The sequence below is a fragment of the Globicephala melas genome, chromosome 4 (assembly GCF_963455315.2).
Source record: "Globicephala melas chromosome 4, mGloMel1.2, whole genome shotgun sequence".
Lineage (NCBI taxonomy): Eukaryota > Metazoa > Chordata > Mammalia > Artiodactyla > Delphinidae > Globicephala > Globicephala melas.
This window is the reverse complement of record NC_083317.1, coordinates 69382187-69403509: the sequence shown is the minus strand read 5'-3', so window position 1 is coordinate 69403509 and position 21323 is coordinate 69382187. Positions and strand designations below refer to the sequence as shown.

Sequence of the window (21323 nt, the reverse complement as noted above, 5' to 3'; positions counted from 1 at the left end):
AAGTGGCTGATACATCAAGGGGCTAACAATCGGTACCCTTGGGAGCAGCAGAAAGATGTTCATGACAAAGCAGGATAACAATGATGAAGAAGAGAAGGAATTCAATGCAATAAAACCACCTGGGATTTCTTTACTAGATACTTAGAAATTTCTATTCCAAGCATATGGTCAACTCCCAATCATCACAGTGGGTAGATTACCCATACTGTGAGTTATGCTGGGGTAATTGTTTACTCTCAGCCTAGATCTTCTATCTGTCTCTCAATTTCTAGGGACATTCATCAACTGATTGTTTCTGAGTATTTCCTTTCCACTCCTTTCAGGTACAAGTAACTGCAAGCAGATAGTAGAGCAGAAGGACAAAAAAGCTAGATAAGTGTAGGACGGATGACAGAAAAGATAACATGGGAGTTCACCAAGATACCTATCCATGCCCTGGCTCATATTAGGCACTCAATAAATATTTGTTAAATTGAGTGAATGGAGTTGTCAGAAAGTTGCATTAGAAGACTCCTAAGGCCTCTCTTCCTACCCTAATATTCCATGATTCCTCAGAATAAGATAACAGAAAGCTTGGAGAAGCCCAAGGAGATAGATGCTCATACTCAGCAGGAGCAAGAAAGGGAAGTTGGAAAGGACTCATCTCAGGCTGAGATGGATCCCAAAAGCGTAACTGATACTGTCACAAACACATCACTCCAGGATGATGCTTTGCCCTGGGTGATACCTCAAAACTCCCACCCAGAGTACAAGGGGACAGGAAAGGAGTTCTCTTAGGATTTAAGATGTAGACAAGATCTGAAGTGAAATTCTAGGCCTTAAATTATTTAGGGAACCTGAGAAAGAGAGTGTATGTTGGTGGGGTGGTAATACTGTTTTGAGGTTCTAGATTTTATGATGTATTTTTTCCCAATATCATAGAAACAAAGAATTCAGGGCAGGAAAGCTTCTTAGAAATGATCTAATCCAGCCTCCAATCCACTGGAGGTATCCTTCCTACAGCATCGCTAACAGAAGGTCATCTAGTAGCCAGCAACAGGAAGCTCACTTTCTCCAGAGGCAGCAGTGTTACTGCTGGACAGCTCCTGGGCAGATTCTTTCTCCACTTCAGAGTCCTGACCTCTCTAACTTCTACCCTTTGATTCGACAGAGACCATGCCCGTTCCCTCCTCTTTGGGGCAGCTCTCCTGATACCTGAAGTCAGGAATCACTTTTCTTCCATTTTCACTCCTGCAAGAAAACATCCTTCAGTCCTTCAACTGAAGAGACACAGTTTGTGGATCCCTCGGTGTGCTGCTCTCCTGACAACACTCTAACTCAGCGGCCCCCAACCTTTTTGGCACCAGGGGCCGGTTTCATGCAAGACAATTTTTCCATGGAAGGGGGTGGGGGATGGTTTCGGGATGATTCAAGCATATTACATTTATTGTGCACTTTATTTCTATTATTATTACACTGTAATATATAATGAAATAATTATACAACTCACCATAATGCTAACAGGAGGTGGCGCTCAGGCGGTAATACGAGCAATGGGGAGCGGCTGTAAATACAGATGGAGCTTCGCTCGCTCACCCGCTGCTCACCTCCTGCTGTGCGGCCTGGTTTCTAACAGGCCACGGGCCAGTAGTGGTTGCGTACCCCTGCTCCTCAAAGGGGGTTGGCAGAGTTCAATGCTGCAGAACTGAACGCAGCAGTCCAGACATGACCTGGCCTTCACACAGGATAGCGGGACTATTTCTTCCCATTCATTTCACGCAACCATCCTTCCTCCCAGCCCCTCTTGGGTTTTGCTCCCCTTCACTCAGCAGAAACCTTTGCCTTTCTAATCGCTTCCAATCTGCTTTGTCCCATTTTTGCTTAACAAGTCAGAATTAATAAAAGTGTTCTTCTAATCTTTCACTTTCTATTCTAAAGGAAAGATGAGTGTGTATTAGCTGCATGGATGTGATAAACCTACCAGAAAGACAAACATACCCTTCATATTCATAAAGGGTACACTGTGATAATTCATAAATTATCACAACCATCTGTTTAATCACTTATTCTAGAGTGGTGCCCAAAATGGCAATCAAGCTGATTGGTTCCTTAGATTCTGGGCTCCTCCTTCATCACTTACTGTTCCTATTTGCTTGTCTTCTGCGGGCTGCTTCATCCCCTAGGCTACCAGCACAATTATATACTGTGCTGTCCTTTATGGTCACTGGGTAGGGAAATACCCAGGTTTTCCCTAAATTTCTCAAAATGTCTGTTCCTGCTCACCATGAATCCTGAATAGGTCTGGCTTATTGAGGCTCTAAATATTTGCTAAATAAATAAATGCTTGAATAAATGAATGTCAAATGTCACCCACAGATGATGACACCAGTCTGAAGAGCACACTCCACTCCACAGGAGGCTATATTTCTAGCTTCCTTGCCCATGACCCAGAATAGGCCATGTCTTCTCATCACTGTCACCTTCCTAGTCTAGCTATTCATTTTCACAGTATCCTTTCTTTCCCAAAGCCATGGCTAAGCAGAAGAGTGGCAAACACTACCTGATGCGCTAAGTCCTTCAGTTTTCCTCCCCAGACCTCACTGTCTTTGGAACAGCTCTGTCCCAGGTTTTGTTTCAAACAGTCTTCACGTATGAACTTGTGGCCGACAGAATTAGAAAGTGATGGGTGGGCATGACTAGTTGGTAAACTCTTTAGCCTGCCAGGTACACACACTCCTGGTGAACATAGGCCCCTTGGGAGGGAGGCAGCAGGCAGCCCTGAACAATTCTTCCCACTGAAAGTAGCAACAGGATTCTTGCCTCCCACCTGCCAGAACCTGTGAAGAACCTTTTCTGTTCTCAGGAGCCTGGGAGGCAATGCTTGTGACCACCCACTGGGAAGCAGAGAGCCTGCATCTAGTATGTTCCTCCAACGACAACATATTGTTTCTCCTTTTTCATGACCTTCCTCCCAGCCCCTATTGGATTTTGTTCCCCTTCACCCAGCAGAAACCTTTTCCTTTTTAATTGCTTCCAATCTGTTTTGTCCCGTCTTTGCTTAACAAGTCAGAATTAAGAAAATGGTCTTCCAATTCTTTCACCTTCTATTCTAAAGAAAAGATGAGTATGCATTAGCTGCAGGGATGTGATAAACCTACCAGAAAGAAAAACAGAGTCTTCCGGATCCCAAATTTCTTCTGTCTCTAAAAGAACTAAGAGTCTGTCATGGGTCCCCAAAAAAACTTTTCCTATATATCGCTTCAGAAAATGCCTAGTTTTATTCCTGTTAGTAGTATACTCGGGAAAGATGCTTTTTAAAATGCTTAGCCCCTAGATGGCTAAATTGCTAAATTACCCTCATCAATCATGGGTTATTTAATCCAGCTCCTTGCCTCCAAGACAGATGGGAATATTTCTTCTGTATAAAGACCTCTGGGGAAAAACTCTTCTATTCTTCATCCAAGTCTCATGCACTCAAAGTTTAGAAGTTCTTCTTCGGATATAACCTAAGTCCCTTTCATTGGACCTTAAGACCTTTCATCTTTTTTCAGGTTCCCTCTGGATAGCATAAAGAAAAGAACGACACCATCTGACATCTATTTGTTCACAGCCTTCTGCTCAGAGCTCTTCAGGGCTCCCCATTCTGTTCCACGTTTTTCCAAGCATTCGATGATGGCTCCTAAATCCCCTTTTCCACCTGCCTGTCACCATCCACCAACCTCTGTACATGTGCCCCCACCCCACCACCACAGCCCTTTCAAACGAAGTGCTGGCCTCGCTTGACACCTGCTTCAAGAACTTAATCAGCACGTTCAACAATTAGCCAAGGCCTCCCCGCAAAGGCAGACGTCCTCTCTGTGATTGACTAATTCCCCTATAAAATGCACAGAGACAAGATGAAGGTTCTAAAGGCCCCAGTCATCACTTCTTATTTACCACAACGAACACTTGACAGGCTCCAACCCCACTAAGAGAGAACAGAGTTCTCGCTGGCCACGAGCAAGGATGAGGAGAGCACTGGGGCAGGAGTCAGGAGGGTTCTGACCAAGCTCTGCCACTGCCCCACCCCCATAAGCAACTCTAATCCCATACGGACCCTGTTTCCTAAGCAGAACATGACATGTATTTGCCTGGATTACTTCTCAGGGCTCTGCCGGCTCTCACATTCTATGATTCTCTGACTAGGCAAAGGTCTCTCCTACCCCTTCTTAAAAGATATACACCATGTCCCTGGCATGTCTCCCTCACCACCCTCTGAGGCCAGCACCACCTAGAAACACTCAGAAATCAGTGTTTCTCAACCTTTTTGAAAAATCATCCCGTGCCCAAAAGAGACATTTTATACTTTTTTCTTTAATCACCCACCCAATGAGATTTAATACTATGAATATATTGTATATATCTGTTTATGTACTATGTGTATAGCTGTGCTTAATACATAAAAGAGTAAGTTTTTTTTTTTTGCCATCCCCAAGAACGAATTCTCATCCCCCTTGGAGGCAATATTACCCCCATTGAAAATGCATGACTTAAGATTGAGTTTAAGGCTGCCTCTTGAATGATATAAGTGGAGTTATTTGCCCCAATCTCTAAAAGCCACAAACATATTCATAAGCCAGAGGTTTTAGAAAAAAATCCATTACACAGCCAGAGTGGAATCAGCTGGAATTCCCATTTCCCCAAGGTAAAGAACAGTTTCCCATCGCTGCTCCCAAGGCCACACTGTCACCTCTTCCAGGGCCTGTCCCGGTCCTCTTAGCCTAGGACCTTCACCTCTGCCCACGGTTCCCACATCCAGCTCCCACTCCATCCATATGAATCCCAGCGGTAACAATGGGAATGATGGGAATGAGGTGAACAATGGGTGATGATGTTCCAGAAATAATTAGAATCCATTCCAAGGGCAGAAACAGCCAGGCCCCTGGCAGGGATGGAGGCTCATTCCAACTCACTTGCATCAGTCCAGCCTCCCCCTCCCTCCCCTGCAGGACATTCACCTTACCTTGGCACGCTGGCCAGATAGGTCACGAGTTTCCTCAGGTCTTCCTGTCTTATTCTGTCATGATTGCTGCGAGCAGGGAAGGTCAGGATTGGTCCACCTCGCTTATCACGGCCCCCTGCAGGGAGGAAGAGAAGGGAGTTTAAGAAAACCAGCTAGAAACTGAGCTGGAAACAGGCAGAAAGATGGTGCCCAGAGAAATCCAGTCACTGCTTAGGGTAAGGGCAAGGGCATGGGGTTTGCGTGTGGGGAACACGCGTGACCCTGGGCAAGTCTTTTGACTTTTCTGGTGGCTCATCTGCAAAATGCAGATGAAAATAATGATGACTATATTACAGGGTTGCTGCAAGACCTGATAAGGTGGCACACAAGGAAGCACTTTGACAAGTACTCTTCACGAATGTGAGACGATAATGAAGGAAGTGATAACTGCTCGTACTGAGAAAACAAGCCATTAAAAGTGCTACGGTCTTTGGAAATTCAACCTCCAGTTCACTTCTCTTTGCAGACCTCTATGAGCAGGGAGTGCTCAAGATTAACTGAATACCATGGTGAGAAGCCCTGAAAGCATCCAGCAGGGACATCATTGCTGGGAGGTTTTTAGACTCATAGAGAAGACCTAAGTGTGTTCTACACAACCAAGGATCCACCCCTGCCTGCCTGCCTGAGGTGCCCCCTGTCACTCCTGCTGGAGGAGCACATGAATCTTTATTGGGAATAGGATGCTCAAGGTCTTAATCGCTGCAAATGCATAGGTACCCACTAGGATTACAAGTGTTTTCTAAATATCAGGTTTTAAAAAAAGCTGGAGGGAGTAACTGAGATGATGATCATTGTTTGCTATCAGAAGGCTGGGATTTTACATGGTTGCTTTTTCCTTCCTCTATTTTCCAAATTTTCTACTCACTATTTACTCTACGATTTAAAAATTTCTTTGTTAATGGATGCTATGATTGGGAAGCAGGACCAAGTTTCTCAGGAAGGTTAGATGAGGACGAAGCTAAGGTGTAGTAACTATGTCCTTACAGGCACTGTCTATTTCACAAAGAAAACTCTGGGTCATGATCAGACGCCCCATCGCGCACACATCTCAGGCTGCCACGCAACATCCCCCAGGGGCCCAGACCAGGGGCCACAAAGGGATCTAGAGCAAGAGGGAGTAAGGGCTGGCATGGCCACCACCAATACTGGAAAAGAGGCTTAAAGCTCAGCACCCTGAAGAAGGATCTTTTCCAAGGAAAAGCAGAGCCTCCCAGGGACCCACCCAGTATGAGTTCATGAATAATGTTTCCCTCTGATTGTGGGGTCCAGAAAGCACAAGACAGAGGGGAGTCTTGACAAATAAAATCCAGTCCATTCCAGGATACTCCTGAGGAGGAAATAAGGAAGCTGCAAGGAGAAAAGGGTCAAACAAGAGCAGGGCCACTGAGAGAGCTGACACTGAAGAAAAATATATTTCAGCACCACCATCCCTTCCCTGCAGCCCCCCACCAGGGCAGATTTGTGTAGATATACCACAGAGTTTGGCCCTGGCCCCCAACTCCAAACCTTCCAAACCACAGGCTCTGGTTCCATCTACGGATAACCAACCTCATCTCATCTGCCTTGTAAGTGATCCCCATCTCCCAACTGCCTTCCACAGGAGAGAAAGGAAGTGAAGGAATCAAGTTCCCTCAAAGCTGGGAGGTTCTCCCTCACTCTCCACCTTCCCCTCCAGCCTTGAGCTCACCCGAAGGATTTTCACTCTTGGGTGTTTTTTGTCTTTTTAAAATTTGGAGTATAATTGCTTTACAATGTTGTGAATCAGCTATGTGTATACATACATCCCCTCCCTCTTGGACCTCCCTCCCCCACTTCCCCCACATCTAGGTCATCACAGAGAACGCGCTGAGCTCCCTGTGCTATACAGCAGGTTCCCACTAGCCATCTATTTTACACTGGTAATGTATACATGTCAATCCCAATCTCCCAGTTCATCCCACCCCCACTTCCCCCTCCACGTCCACACGTCCGTTCTTTACGTCTTCATCTCTATTCCTGCCCTGAAAATAGGTTCATCTGTACCTCTTGGGTGGTTTTACCTGCAGCTGTTGTCCTTCTCACTGACCTTCTGTGGATGGTTTAAGAGTAGACCTAAGGGAACATGGGGAACCGAGGCTGGTCTGATGGCAAAGGCTACCTAAGAGGCTTAGAGGGCTGCTGGCACTGTCCCTCCTGAGCAGAGCAATTTATGCCCTGGGAGACAAGGGTTTCATAATGTTGGCTGCAGAAGGTTCCAGATGGCAGGGGAGGGGGTGTGGGGGGAGAAGACCTGGGGAAGTGGAATTCCTTCCCTCCAGGAAGAATGGGTAAAGAATCCAGAGAGGGCTGCATGATCAAGCCAGGTATTTTTCAGAAAGGAGATGAACTTGCAAGACTGTAGGAAGAAGAGGAGGAACAGGCATAAAGGAAAAGAATCATCACACTGGAAAGAGTGGGGAAAACGGATGGACCAAGGATCCAGAGTAGGTACAAGGGGAGGGGTTCTGCCCCTTTCTCTTTGGCAGACTGACAGAACTCAAAGAGGGAGGAGGAAACAAAGATAAGTTATGGAGAGGGAGAGCTCAGCGGTGCCTGGGGGACACTGTTTCTCTAGGTGAGATAGAGTGTTGAGGGTCAGGGTGGGCTTGAGGTGCTGGCAGAAAGGAGGATGGACCACCGTTGGAGAGTGTCCCTAGAGAATGGACAGCAGGACTGGGTACCATGTGGGTTTAAGAGTAGGTGGCAGGGTACCAGGGCATAGTGAGAGCTCTGTTGAAAGGTCTGGCTGTGGTGTCCATGCTAGGCTCTAACTTGAGCGAAAGCAGAATAGAACTAATGCGTGGGCTAAGTGGGGAGGGCTCAGTGAGGGTAGGAAATGGCCTACTGGTTCATGAGTGCCCAGAGGAGAGGGAACAGCATATATTTTATCTGATATCCATATTCCCCCGACTGACAGGGGAACACCAGCAATGGTGCAAGGTGAGAGGCTAAGGCCACAGACAGACATATCAAGGCTCAAGGTCTCGGATGTGTGTGGCCACGGTAGGGAGGTAGGAGATTTTGGTTCCAAGGAGACTGAGGAGCCATGAAGCTGTAGGATTTGACTGATAACTGACATGAGTGCTGAACTCCCAGAGGGCAATAAGCAAGAGACAAAGAATGAGAACCCTTCGCTAAAGCCAGTGTGCGTTGTGGAAGTGGACCCCAGATGGTGGGAGACAAAAGAGCCAAGTTTTGAAAAGGCAACAGAGATGGTGGCAGGATCTTCAGCAGCGCCATCCCCCTGCTCACCCAACACCTGCTGTCTGCCTCCTCAGTCGAGGCTTTGGTGCTGGGAGCTATAAGACGGGAATGTAGAGAATAAAGAGGGACGGGGTGGTTAGATGGGCAAGAACCGGCACTGGTGGCCTCCCACAAAGGCCAGGCAGGACGGGGCTGGGGAGGAGGCAAGGCTGAAAGAGGGGAGGTTAAGGCGAACCTGACTGACGTGAGGGAGGATGGCATTCACGTTTTTCAGGGGGAGGCAGGCTCCAACTAGGGTAAGTAGGTTAGGGTACTTTGCGGGGAGGACAAGAAAATACATCTAGGAAATCATACCAAAAGTTTGGCCCATGTAACTACAGTTCTGCAAGATGCTAACGGACACACATGATGTTTTTTTAAGGGAATGCATTATTTGTAGCTTGGGAAACGCTTTCATGTGCTTGAAGGACATGTGCTTTAATGAACATGGCAAATCTCCAAGAGGGGGACTATAATTTGGGGCAGCGTTTCCCAAACTTATTTGAGAGTAGACCCCTTTTTCATTTTTGAGGATCATCTCATGCACCTGTTGTTCTATCGAACGTGCTTTGAGACACGGGTCCAGAGTATAAAATTGCACCACAGCAGTGTGGAGTTCCTCTGGGAACATGGGCTTGATGTTGATGGGAGAGAAGGCGGCGGAGAGGGACATCAGGAGGGGGCCAAAAGGAGGGTGTGGGCGCACACAGAGAGCAGGGGTGAAAGGGGCCTGCAGGAGAAGGCTGGATAAAAGGGACAGTGGGCGTTGCAAGTGGGAGGCGGAAGCACACGAAGGAAGCCAGAGAGAGAGCAAAGGGAGAGCCCACGGCTGAGAATACGGAGCAGGATGGGGCAGGGCTGAAACGACAGAGGCCCCGAGCACAGCCACAGATCCCATCTCACACACGTGCACACACCCACGCAGTGGTGGGCTGCCCTGGATTATTCCAAATGCACGTTCCCATGGCAGCGCAACTTCCCCTTCCTCTGGCCATGCTGGGCACCAGCAGGGGAGGGAGCTCAACCAGCACTTCGTTTCTCTGCTCAGCACTTCCCGCAGTGCTTCTGCTCAGAAAGACATGTAACCACTACACTGCATTATTTCTGGGTTTCTTTATTTTGTTTTATTTTTGTGTTCTGTCTTCTAAAAGCTTAGGATACAAGGGCCTTTTTTGGTTCGTTTTTTGTTTTGGGGTTTTTTTTTAGATGCAGCCAGTCATCCCCCAGCACCCTCAGCGTCCTTCCCAGGCACAGAAGGACAATGTTCCCTAAGCCCCAGAGCTCCTGGCACCACGTGCAGATGAATAAGACTTACCCCACACAGAGAACAGACTTGTGGTTGCCAAGGGGGAGGGGGGTAAGGGAGGGATGGATTGGGAGTTTGGGATTAGCAGATGTAAACTATTATATATAGGATGGATAAACAGCAAGGTCCTACTGTATAGCACAGGGAACTATATTCAGTATCCTGTGATAAACCATAATGGAAAAGAATATGAAAAAGAATATATATATATATATATATAACTGAGTCACTTTGCTGTACAGCAGAAATTAACAGGACATTGTAAATCAACTATACTTCAATTAAAAAAAAAAAAAAAGACTTATTCCGGGCTGCCTGGCCCACAACGACACATGGGCGTGAGCTGCAATCCCCGGCCCCTTTGGTCCCACTCTGGGAAGCAGCTACTGGCCTCATGCCTAACTAACTGCCTTCCTGGCACATTGTTGCTCTGTACTCCATTAGAACACTCCCTACACTTGGGAAGCTCTTTTCTAGGGCTGGCTGGGCCCTGCCCCAGGGCTCTGACGGAATTCACATGGGAAAAAATAAACCACGAACAGTCAAGCAAGGGTCCCCGTGTCAGAATGTACCCTGTCTGCACTCATATGCCCTGAGCTGATGTGGAACAGAATGGTGCTCAGAGGGTATGCATTAAAGCCAGGAAGGCTGAAATTGAGTTATTTGTAGTGAGGTGGATGGACCTAGAATCTGTCATACAGAGTGAAGTAAGTCAGAACAGGAATAAAGATGCAGACGTAGAGAATGGACTTGAGGACACGTGGAGGGGGAACGGTAAGCTGAGATGAAGTGATACAGTGGCATGGACATATATATACTACCAAATGTAAAATAGATAGCTAGTGGGAAGCAGCCACATGGCACAGGGAGATCAGCTCGGTGCTTTGTGACCACCTAGAGGGGTGGGATAGGGAGGGTAGGAGGGAGACGCAAGAGGGAGGGGATATGGGGATATATGTATAGCTGATTCATTTTGTTATAAAGCAGAAAATAACACACCATTGTAAAGCAATTATACTCCAATAAAGATGTAAAAAAAAAAAAAAAAAGCCAGGAAGGCTTCCTAGAGGAGGCAAAGTGGGAACTGACTTGGGACGGAGAGGAAAGGCTCAAACTGGCAGAAGGTACGGGGAATGCACTGCAGATAGAGGAAGCATCAGGCATAGAGAATGGGAGAATTAGCAGGACACCCAGGGAGAGGGAGGACACCGGGTTAAATAGGTTAAATAGGCTCAAGGCATTAAAGAATAAAAGGAAAATATCTGCTCCGTCTCCCTATAGAGCTGTGGGCCATGTCCTGGGAACCCAGATGATGGGCAACAGCAGAAGTCAGAGGCCTGGTGCTGCCCAGCAGCCCCAGGACTTCTACACAAGGTCTTCCCACATGCTCAGCAAGCACCCAGATCCAAGGCTTTGGAGGCTAGCTTCCATCTCTCCCCATACTGATGTCGCTGCCACGTGATCCTGCCAAGGGACCTGCCTGAGCTTCAGCATCTTCAGTGACAGGGGCTCACCACCTAACAAGATATGCCAGCAACTAACACTAAATGGGGAAAGGAAAGGCAGCTTCCCAGCCACTCTCTCTAACAGCAAAAACAATAGCAAAACACTATATTATTATTACCACTAATAATAATAATAATAATATGGAATGCACTTTGTACCTTTCAAAGGCTTACATACAGAAACAAAGGCTTACATCCAGAAATAAAGGCTCACATCCAGAAATAAAGCCTCAATCCACGAATGTGTATTAAGCACCTGGGTGTATTTCTTAAAATATGATCCTTCGCGGGGCTTCCCTGGTGGCGCAGTGGTTGAGAGTCCGCCTGCCGATGCAGGGGACACGGGTTCGTGCCCCGGTCTGGGAAGATCCCACATGCCGCAGAGCGGCTGGGCCCGTGAGCCATGGCAGCTGAGCCTGCGCGTCCGGAGCCTGTGCTCCGCAATAGGAGAGGCCACAACAGTGAGAGGCCCGCGTACCACAAAAATATATATATATATGATCCTTTGCTATTCTCACACTGCCGTTCCCCCAGCCACTGCCAGAGATTCTAATCCAGGAGGCCTATATTAATGCCCTAGAACTGGCACCCAGAGTGATGCTGGCGCACCTTATAGTTTGGCTTCAATTACATTAGGAGTCACCAAACTTTTTCTTAAAGGGCCACATGGTAAACATTTTAGGCTTGTGGCCATCTGGTCTCTGCTAGAACTACTACTACTCAACTCTGCTGTTACAGTAACAAAGCAGCCATTGACAATACTTGTAAAAAGCTGAATGATGACCCCCAAACATATCAAGTCCTACTCCCTAGAACCTGTAAATGTCACCTTATTTGGAAAAAGAGCTTTTGCAGATAGGGCTCCTAAGATGGGAAGATTATCCTGGAATATCTGAGTGGGCCCTAAGTGCAGTCACAAGTATTGTTATTGTGAGGCATTGGGAGATTTGACACAGACAGAAGAGCAGAAGGCAATACCACCATGGAGGAAGAGATGGGAGTGATGTGGCCACAAACCAAGGGATGCTGGCAGCCCCCAGAAGCTGGAAGGGGCAAGAAACAAATTGTCCCCTAGAGCCTCCTGAAGGAGGACAGCCTGCTGAAACTTTGACTTCAGCCCAATAAACTGATTCTGGACTTCTGGCCTCTGTAACTGTGAGAGAATACATTTCTGTTGCTGTAAGCCACCAAGCTTTGTGGCAACTTGTTACAGCAGCAACAGGAAGCTAATTAATACACTACTAAGTGAATGCACATGGATACGTTCCAGTAAAACTTTATTTACAAAAACAGGTGGCTGGTCTGCAGCAAAACACAGGCTACAGTTTGATAACCCCTGAATTAGACATTAAAGGGACCAGGTGCATAAGCTGGGTTGGAGAGAGAAGTAAGAAATGGGTACTATTCAGAAAAATAAATAAATAGACACAAATAACTCACTTGAGTTCCCTTTGCTGGAAGGAGACAGAAGGAGGAGCAAGAAAAAATGTAAATCTCCTATCCATCCACTCAGAGATGAACCCAAATAAAACCTCTGGGGATGTGTGAAGGGGACAGACCCCTCCAGCTGGAGCATCTCTCAGAGGGGCCTCAGCAGCTCCTGCGGCCCTGACAAGCCTGGGAGGGTGGGGCGGGGTGAGGTGGATGTGTGTGGGTGCAAGATGCGGGGAGGGCACTCACCTTCTGTTGTGAACATTCTCCAGGACACCCAGTGGGGACCAGAGGGCTCCCTGCCCTTTCTGCCTGCCTCTGGAGAGAGGAAGCAGCTGCAGGGGACAGCATCACTTCCACCACCGCTTCTCTCTCACTAGCACACAAAGGAGTGAGTGCCTGCGCACACGCATGCACGCAGACACACACACACACACACAACTTCTCTAGGCCCACTATAAAGGAAGCTTTCGTAGACACTCACCAGACACGAAGGCCACTTTTTCCTTTAGGATGGGAAGGACATCAGAAGCTTTCAAACCATCATTCCGAAAAGACCCTGTCAGAGAACAAAACAGAAAGAATAAGGGTGAAAGAGGCCAAATGGCTGAATCCCTCAGTTCCACCCTTAGTTTCCCAACCCCATCATGAGCCAGAAGGTAATGCCTTGCTCAGGCCCCACAGCCCAGCCCAAGAGCAGGAGAGGCTCCACAACAGAAAGGACTCTTCCACGTGATGCCAGGCCATAGGGGTGACCGAGGGTATGGCCCTCCAGGTCCTTTTCAAGGAGAGACCAGTCCAAGTTACCCCCTAAAACACACAAAGCTCCAAGCCCTGGAGCCAACAACTACAGCCCTGTTGCTGTGAACATGAAGATGGGGGCCTTTTAGAAATCATTTTTGCACTTCTAGTGCTAGCACAGTGGCTGATACACAGTAGACACTCAGTAAATATCTGCTGAACAGGTTAATTAACATCAAGATGGACCACAATGCCCTAAATAATTCTTTTTGCCTTTCCTCTATGTGGCACAGCAACTGTGAGTCTTCATTTTACAGATGGGAAAAGTGAAAATCCCCAAGTGACAAGCAAAGTTGAGTGCAAAACCCCTCCCCACCTCTCCTCCCGCCTTTTCAGTATAACCGTCCTCAGTCCACAATGGACAGCTGGTGAGCAATGTCAATCCCATGGGAAGGAAACACCCTCCCTACTTCAGCAACTCTTTCTCTGCCTAAATCTCGCTTCTCAGTTGGAAAGTCCTTTCAGGAGTCCAGTTGAGCTCCTGTTAGAGGGTTGGGGGCAGAGGCCTGGGGCTCACACAGAATGCAAAATAACAATGTGCCCAGAGGAACAGCAGCCTCTGGAGGCAAAGGACAACCCAGCCCCGTGTGCGATGCGTGGGAAGGGAGGACTCAGCTTACACATGCTCACAAAAGCTCCAGGCCAGCCCACTGCACCCCTATCACTTACCCTGAGTACCCCACAAGGACTCTCAGGGAGAGCCAGCCCACACTCAGAGCCCTGCAGGCTGTGATGGAATCTCTGCTGTGTACCGCCTCTAGGGACATGGCTCAGAGGGACCCCGGAAGAGTGGCGGCCCTGTGTCAGCTCAGTGAGAGAGAACCAGGGACCACAGACACCCCTTCTAGTGCCTTTCTCCACTTGGCTTACTCTCTTGTGGTCCCAACCTGACAATTTACAGAGGGGAGAAATGTGCTGGACAGGATGGTCCCACTCAGGGTGTCTCAATCCCTAAAAATTGACTATTTCAAGGATCCAAAATTGTTAGGAATTCTGGCAACGACCTGGGAGTAAGATCACTGGCCTAGGGAAGGGAAATGAGACAGTTGCACACTCAGCCAAAGAGAAGAAGAGACGTATCCCCAGAATGCCAGTTTCCATGGTCAGAGGTCATACCCTAACCCAAAACAAATTTCCGAAGGGCCTCTGACCCTTTCACCTATTTCTTCTTTTTCATTTTTCACTAAATGAAGACAGTGAGGCTTTTTTTCATCAGTTGCTTCTCTTTACAAGCTGGCCCAGAGTAGCTGATGCTGAATTAACCAGCTGCAAGGCTCACTTTGAGAAGAACGTGGGCAATAGAGGAAAAACAATAACACCATAAAAAAGGAAGTTCTAACTATAAGCATGGTTTTGAACTTTCTTAGTTTCTACTGATCTTTATGCTCTGACTTTATCTTCCAACACAGGAAAGCAATTAAACCTCACTAGGATCCACATAAATTATTGTAGAAATTACAAACAGATACATAGGTAAATTTTCTCCATGATGCAATACGAAGTTTCAGATTCCGGAGCAAGGAAGAGTCCTATCAGGCCTTACCAACTAGATAAGGATCATCTTTAATACATGAATTGCTTGAGTAGAATGATGCTTCTGCATGAAAATAGTTTATTTTCATATGTGGACTATGTCTTCCTATACATCAGTTTTAATACACTCTCCTTTACGTCACTATGTACACTATTAATTTCTAGAGAAAAAAATTTTAATAAGAAAAGTTAAACTTCAGTCCTGTCTTCGTCTAGATTATTTACAAGTTTGAAAATAGCAAGACGGAAAGGAATGAGATTTTACTGTATAATAAGAATCCACATAATCCTCTTCTCCCCTAAACTCCTGTCCTGTTTTTTTCCACCGTTCTTCCTCTCTTCTCCTACCACGTTAAAGTATACAAGACGGCTCTAATTCCACACAGTCCCCAGATATTAAGGAAGAGTTTGAAATTTCTTCTAAAAGGAGCAAAAGGTTCCCCATCCTGCCCTCTCCCCACTCCCACCTGTGGAGAGAGAGAGAGGGAATTGGGAATTTCATCCTGCATATCCCACTCGTCATGCCCCACCTCTCTGTTCCCCCCTCTAGACTCCAAGACCTGAGAGAAGGGGAGCAGCTTGTCCAGGCAGCTTGCAATTGTTGGCCCGAGTAAATGTCACTATCTTGGGTTGGGCTGGTCTAAGATTCCCAGCGGGGCTTCCTCTTCTCAGGCCAGAGTCTTCCCTCATCCCGTTCAGACCACAGCTGAGCTATCTCCCAGGTTGTGTGCCCACCATAAGAAAACCTAAAGTGTCCAGATTTACAAAATCCTTAACTAGGGGGATAATCATTTCCAACAGCAACAACAATATTTTTCACATTATAAAAGGATTTGCTCCAGGGTTTCTTCAAATAAAACTTGCCTTAGTGGTTTGAATTAGTTTCTCATTTGCCAATAAATTGAATTACAAATAACTTTTCAATAATGCATTATTATGTAAAGCCAAGTAGAGCTAAACTAATTAGCCCAGCAGCTCAGAAGTTGGTGACCTTGCATAGGAAACCTATTTGCACTGGCTAAAGATTCTATGTGTCAATTCCCCCACCATCCTTGTGAAACCAGCTGTCAGAATCTATAAGAGAGGGGAACTTCACTGAAAGCTAACTCAAACAGGACCAATGAAACAGCAACATGTTTTCACTCCCAGGTACACGTCTGGGCAGACTCATAGTAAATACTCAATAAATATTTGATGCAAGAATAAATACATGAATGAAATGTTAACCCTTCCTAAAGTGACTTGCACAAGGTCAGTGGCCTCATCTGTCACACCAAGTGCTGGTGATCTGAGCAGATGATCTCCAGAGTACCACTCAGCTCTAGTATTCTGAGACTTTTTAAACCCTTTCTTCCTATTTATTGGCCTTTAAGATCTTCAGGTTATCAGATCAATATGCTTTGAAAGAAAGTATTGGGAACCAATTCCCTGGCAAGATTCACTGCAATTTGGGAAGATACAACAACTCTTCCCTGGCCCCCCAGCCCATTCTTTCCCAGGAACCAGTTTAGGGATTGGAATGTTCAGGGCACATCACCCCATTTTGCGGACAGCCCAAGTTACCAAAATGCGAGACTAGTGACGGGAGAACTTCCGGGGGCATACACACCTTGAAGGAGGAAGACATGATGAACTGCAATTACTCTCTCTGATACAAGGTACATTTGATAGCACTATTAGACTCTAAACCCTAGGCCCCTTGCTACCTCTGAAGAAAGGCTGAGAAGAAATAAAGGTCCCTGTGCCCTTGGGGTTACTGCAGGAAAAGAAAGAACCAGAGGGCTCCCATGGGCCTGGCCCAACATGAACGCTGTGCTTTATCTTAAGGACAAAGGCACACTTCCCCTGTTCAGTGTTAATCCCACCCCATTCACGTCCTGCTGCTGTCAGATTGACAAGCCTGCTGTGCTGTTAATTAGCAAAGCTGAAATGCTCTGCCTCTATTAGGGAAGTAAAAATTACCACCACCATCTCCCCATGATCTCCAGCATGGGTCTTCTCCAAGCCCCACTCTTACCTCCTCCTCGCTCCCAACGGGTTATGCTCACAGTGCTGCTGCCTGCTCCTTTTCACATTTTCCTAGTCACTGCTCCGTGGCTGGAAGATGCTGATCACCCTCACTCTGGCTCCCAGCCTCTGTGTGGCCCCACATGGCAAGAGCAGGACCAGCCCTTGTGTCACAGGCCCTGTCTGTGGTTTTGTGGCTCTGGGATGGCAGTGAGTCTCCCAGGGCAGCTGGGTGCCTTGTCTATGCTAACCTCCTTTAGGATGCAATCATGATTTCAACAAGTGAAGAAGCAAGTAAGTGTTGAGCATTTGGAGGTGCAAGCTGCCAGGGTACCCATGGACTGCTCTTTGTTTCCTTTTGGTTCTCAGTCACACCCCCTTAATTTGCACTTAGTTAGAGGTTATTGTGTAAGTAGGCTAATGTTGCATCCAATGGGCCCTAACCCTGTTTGGCCACTGAGACAGCAAATTTCCCAATGCTCGGGTCTCTGCCTCCTCTTTCCATGCCATCCCTTGTGGTGTCCAGCATGGGAGCCTTGATCACAGTAGCACTGAAACACTGACTGATCTGCTGTACAAAAGAGATGCGGCTTATAGCTGAGAATTCCAAGAGCTCAGTAGGCAGAACGTTGGTTTTAGCATTATTTGGACAGTTTCCTATTCCCAGGGTCATTCTTTTATCAATTCTCTATTGAACACCTATTATGCGCTAGGCCTTATGTTAGGCTGTGGTGATACTTTGACAAATAAGAAATGGACGCTGTTCTCCAGGGGTCTTCCAGGCAGAGGTAGATAGGTATGCAGACAGGACAATGAGGTATTATTAGAGATAAGACATCAAGTGTACAGAATGCCAGGGAGCCCAAAGGAAAGGCTTCCTAATGGTGAGCCCTAAATCCTTCCTACTTAAAGTAACAAGCGTCATCTACCACCTTGCTAGAAATGCAGAATCCCAGGCCCCACCCCAGACCTACAAGATCAGGGCTTGTATTTTAACAAGAAACCCAGGTGATGAATATGCATCATGTTTAGGGAAGTGATATACTCTAAAGTATGTCTTTCTATTCCAGAGTTGCTTCAAAGGCAGAGATAGACAAAAGCATCCTTTATCCCAGTCTAAGCAGAACCTCTAAACTCTGACCTAGTGCTGCTGGTCGTGACCCCTCCCACTCCCACCATGGGAAGACCCCTCCCCTCTGCCCAGGATTCCAGAGATTCAGCCATTACTCTGTGACCCAGAACTCAAATCCAGCTCTGGAATAAAAAGGCTATCCAGGAGGGCTATCCCCCTCCAGGGCATTGCGACTGGACCATGTCTTGTTTTTTGGCAGTAGGAATATTTATGAATAACACTTGTCCAAACTGCTCAGAATTCTGGTAGCTTAAAACCACTCTCTCATGAATCAAATATTTTAATTTCACAACAAATCTTCCTAGCTACCCCAACCCTCAGAGCCCTCCGCCTTCTCTAACTGCTCTCAGTACCATAAACACTGTCACTGATCATATTTACAGGCCAAGATGCCATCTCTGAGATCGCCCTGGAGGACAGAGCAGCCAGGCAGGCGGCTTATGCCTGTTCGTCACACCGGCACTCCCACCCATAGGTGCAAAGCCCTGAACACTGGGCAACACTGGATGAGAAACAGAGGAAGGAGAGGTGCCGCCACCCTAGGGAGCTCCACATCTAAGGAGAACACAGTGCTTATCTCAGGCAATTTGCTCCTTTGGAGGGGAGACCCCATTTTTGCCCTCTGAGAGTTTCCTGCCTAATAAAATGCCTAATGCTCATTTCCCCTGACACCAGGAAGCTACCAGACACTCTATAAAAAAACAACTCAGGGGCTTCTCTGGTGGCACGGTGGTTAAAAATCCGCCTGCGAATGCAGGGACATGGGTTCAAGACCTGGTCCGGGAAGATCCCACATGCCGTGGAGCAACTAAGCCCGTGCGCCACAACTACTGAGCCTGTGCTCTAGAGCCCGCGAGCCACAACTACCGAAGCCCGCGCGCCTACAGCCCATGCTCCGCAGCAAGAGAAGCCACCACAATGAGAAGCCTGCGCACCGCAAAGAAGAGTAGCCCCCAGCCGCCGCAACTAGAGAAAGCCCGCTCACAGCAACGAAGACCCAACACAGCCAAAAATAAATAAATAAAAATAATAAAGTTCCCTTAAAAAGAAAAAAAAAAAACAACAAAGCTTAAGAGTCTGAGATTCTGGTAAAGACCCTCCCATCCTGCCTCCAGCATGGCTGTCCTGCATCCCCTCTACCCTGACTACTGGTGCCCTCAACCACTGAGTTACCCAAACAGAAACCTGGGAGGCATATCCTAGACTCCACCCCACCCCCGCTCCTATACTGCAAATATCGATTCAGTCACTTGGCTCTGTTGATTCGACCTCTTAAATCTTTCTCTAATCCATCACTTCCTCTGGGCAGTTTCCCTGACCTCCCCATCAAGTTGAGCCGTCCCTGACTGTACCTTGTACTCTGTCACTCCTGAATGGCATTTCTATGCTTTCATTCTGTTCCCCATTAACTGACCCTGACACCCCAAGGGTGGGGACCATGTCTTACTCGGTGTTCTGCCCCAGCACCTAGCACAGTGCCTGTCAAGCCAAAGAGGATAAAGAAACACTGCACTGAAACTGAGCACGCACAGGTCCTACGAAGACAGAGAGTAAGAGGGGTGAGTTGGAGGCAGTTCATCAGGGTGGCCCCACCAAGAGGTGATCTTTGAACTAGGTTTTGAATGGAACAGTGCTCTGGTGGGGAGCAGTATGTGCCAAGGCAGAGAGGAAGGGGCAAGCAAGCTGTGTGCTAGAGACAGAGAACAGACTGAACAGAAAAGCAGGGTTACACAGCCACGGAGAGGAGGCATGGGGGTGGTGGGTGGGCTCCGTGATCTCATTCTGAACTTGAACAATCTCAGTAGGGTGGGCTCCCGAGAAGTCCCTGGCAACGATGTGTCCGCAAGCGCCTGCAGAAGCTCAGAGAGCTGGACTGTGCCGCAGCAAGGGCCAGAGCTGGTGGAATCTGGCTGGTGCCAAAGGAAGGCTGTGGTTCCAGAACAGAGCTGACCCAGCAGGTGCTGACTCCAACCCCCACGTCACACTCTGTTCTAGCTTGAAGGGAGAATGGGACACACAGCCCCTGCTGAGGTGGGTGGTGGACTGGGGGGCAGGGGGCACTGGAACTCGGCCTCTTTGTATCTTCTCCCTAGGTTCTAAGAGAAGCAGGAGGAATGCTTGTCTGCTAGGTACCTCCTGGGAGCCTGCCAGGCCAGCAAGCAGGCTGAGAGTTTGTGGAAGACCCTGAAGATGCAATGTGGAACTTATTCATAAAGGCAAGAGACTTGAGGACATGGCCCCTTCTCTGTAGGGACTAGATGGGCAAAGCCCTTGGGAGAAGATGCTGTCAGTGCAGCTGGGCTGAGAGGGAACCTATCGGTGCAAAGTGGCAATGATCTTTATTCCCCTCACCGTCCCTTCTCTCCTTCTCCCTCTCCTATATTAACCCAAGAGGAGAGAGGTGGCAAGAATGAGAGGGGAAAGGGTAAGAGAGACAAAGAGCTGGAGAGAAACACACACACACACACACGTGATTGTCTTGTCTCCTCTTTACAGACACGCTAACGAGCTATTGAGGCAACTCCTCCGGGGACTATAAATATGTTCCTTGGAGCTCTCCTTAAAACTCCTGCCACTGAGGCAGGAAGCGTGTGCAGAGCTCAGCGGAAGGAATAAATCTGGCCGAGAAAGAGACTGGGCAGCTTAGTGTCAGCAACTGATGCACCACACAGCATGGGGATCCACTGCCTCTCCCCAGCTGGGGATCTATCACCCCACTGACACCTGCAAATGTCAGACCAGCTGGCAGCACCCTCCCACCCCTTGAGCAGCAGCCACAGAGCAGCGATGGTGTGGTAGGCTCTCACCGACCCCGGCACCAGGCCATGGGACTTCTGAGAGAAGGACATTCACGAACCTCAGCTCACCTGATTTCAGCGCAAAAGGGGAGAAGGAAAAAAAACATAAAGGCTCCTCTTTCAGCAACTGCTAAGTACTAAGCTTTTCCAAACAAACTGACGAGGCCTTATGCAGTGTGAGGCAGTAGCCAGGGACTTGTGATGATGGCCAGATTGAGCCGTCTTTACACAATGGGGACACAATGTCTACCTTCTCTGAACTCTGACATGCATTTGAACGTCACCCCTCACAATGAGCACTTTCTGCCCTGCTCCATAGTGAGCTGTGTCGCTTCTCCAGGGTGCTTTCCCTAACTCCATCCCGACCCCAGGCGGGCCTGGCTTCCCTTCTCTGTGCATCACATGGCAGGCACCTCACTGCCATGCCATCTCCACTCCTGCCTCTCTAGACTGCCTCTCTAGACTCTAAGCTCTTGATGGAAGGGACTGGCACACAGCTAGTGCTTAACGAGCAGCCCAGGAACCAAAT

The 21323-nt window shown here is 47.8% G+C and overlaps 1 protein-coding gene across 20 annotated transcripts in view; it reads right to left on the bottom strand.

Annotated features, from left to right (window-relative positions):
• The window catches only part of KALRN (kalirin RhoGEF kinase), a 646553-nt gene that overhangs the window by 451589 nt on the left and 173641 nt on the right, over positions 1 to 21323 (bottom strand). For all 20 annotated transcript variants that reach the window (XM_060298164.1, XM_030858647.2, XM_060298165.1 and 17 more), the window contains exons 2-3: positions 13008 to 13082; positions 4982 to 5096 (exon numbers count right to left, since the gene is read on the bottom strand). In XM_060298164.1, the coding sequence (XP_060154147.1) occupies positions 4982 to 5096; positions 13008 to 13082 (190 nt within the window). The remainder of the gene's footprint in view (positions 1 to 4981; positions 5097 to 13007; positions 13083 to 21323) is intronic.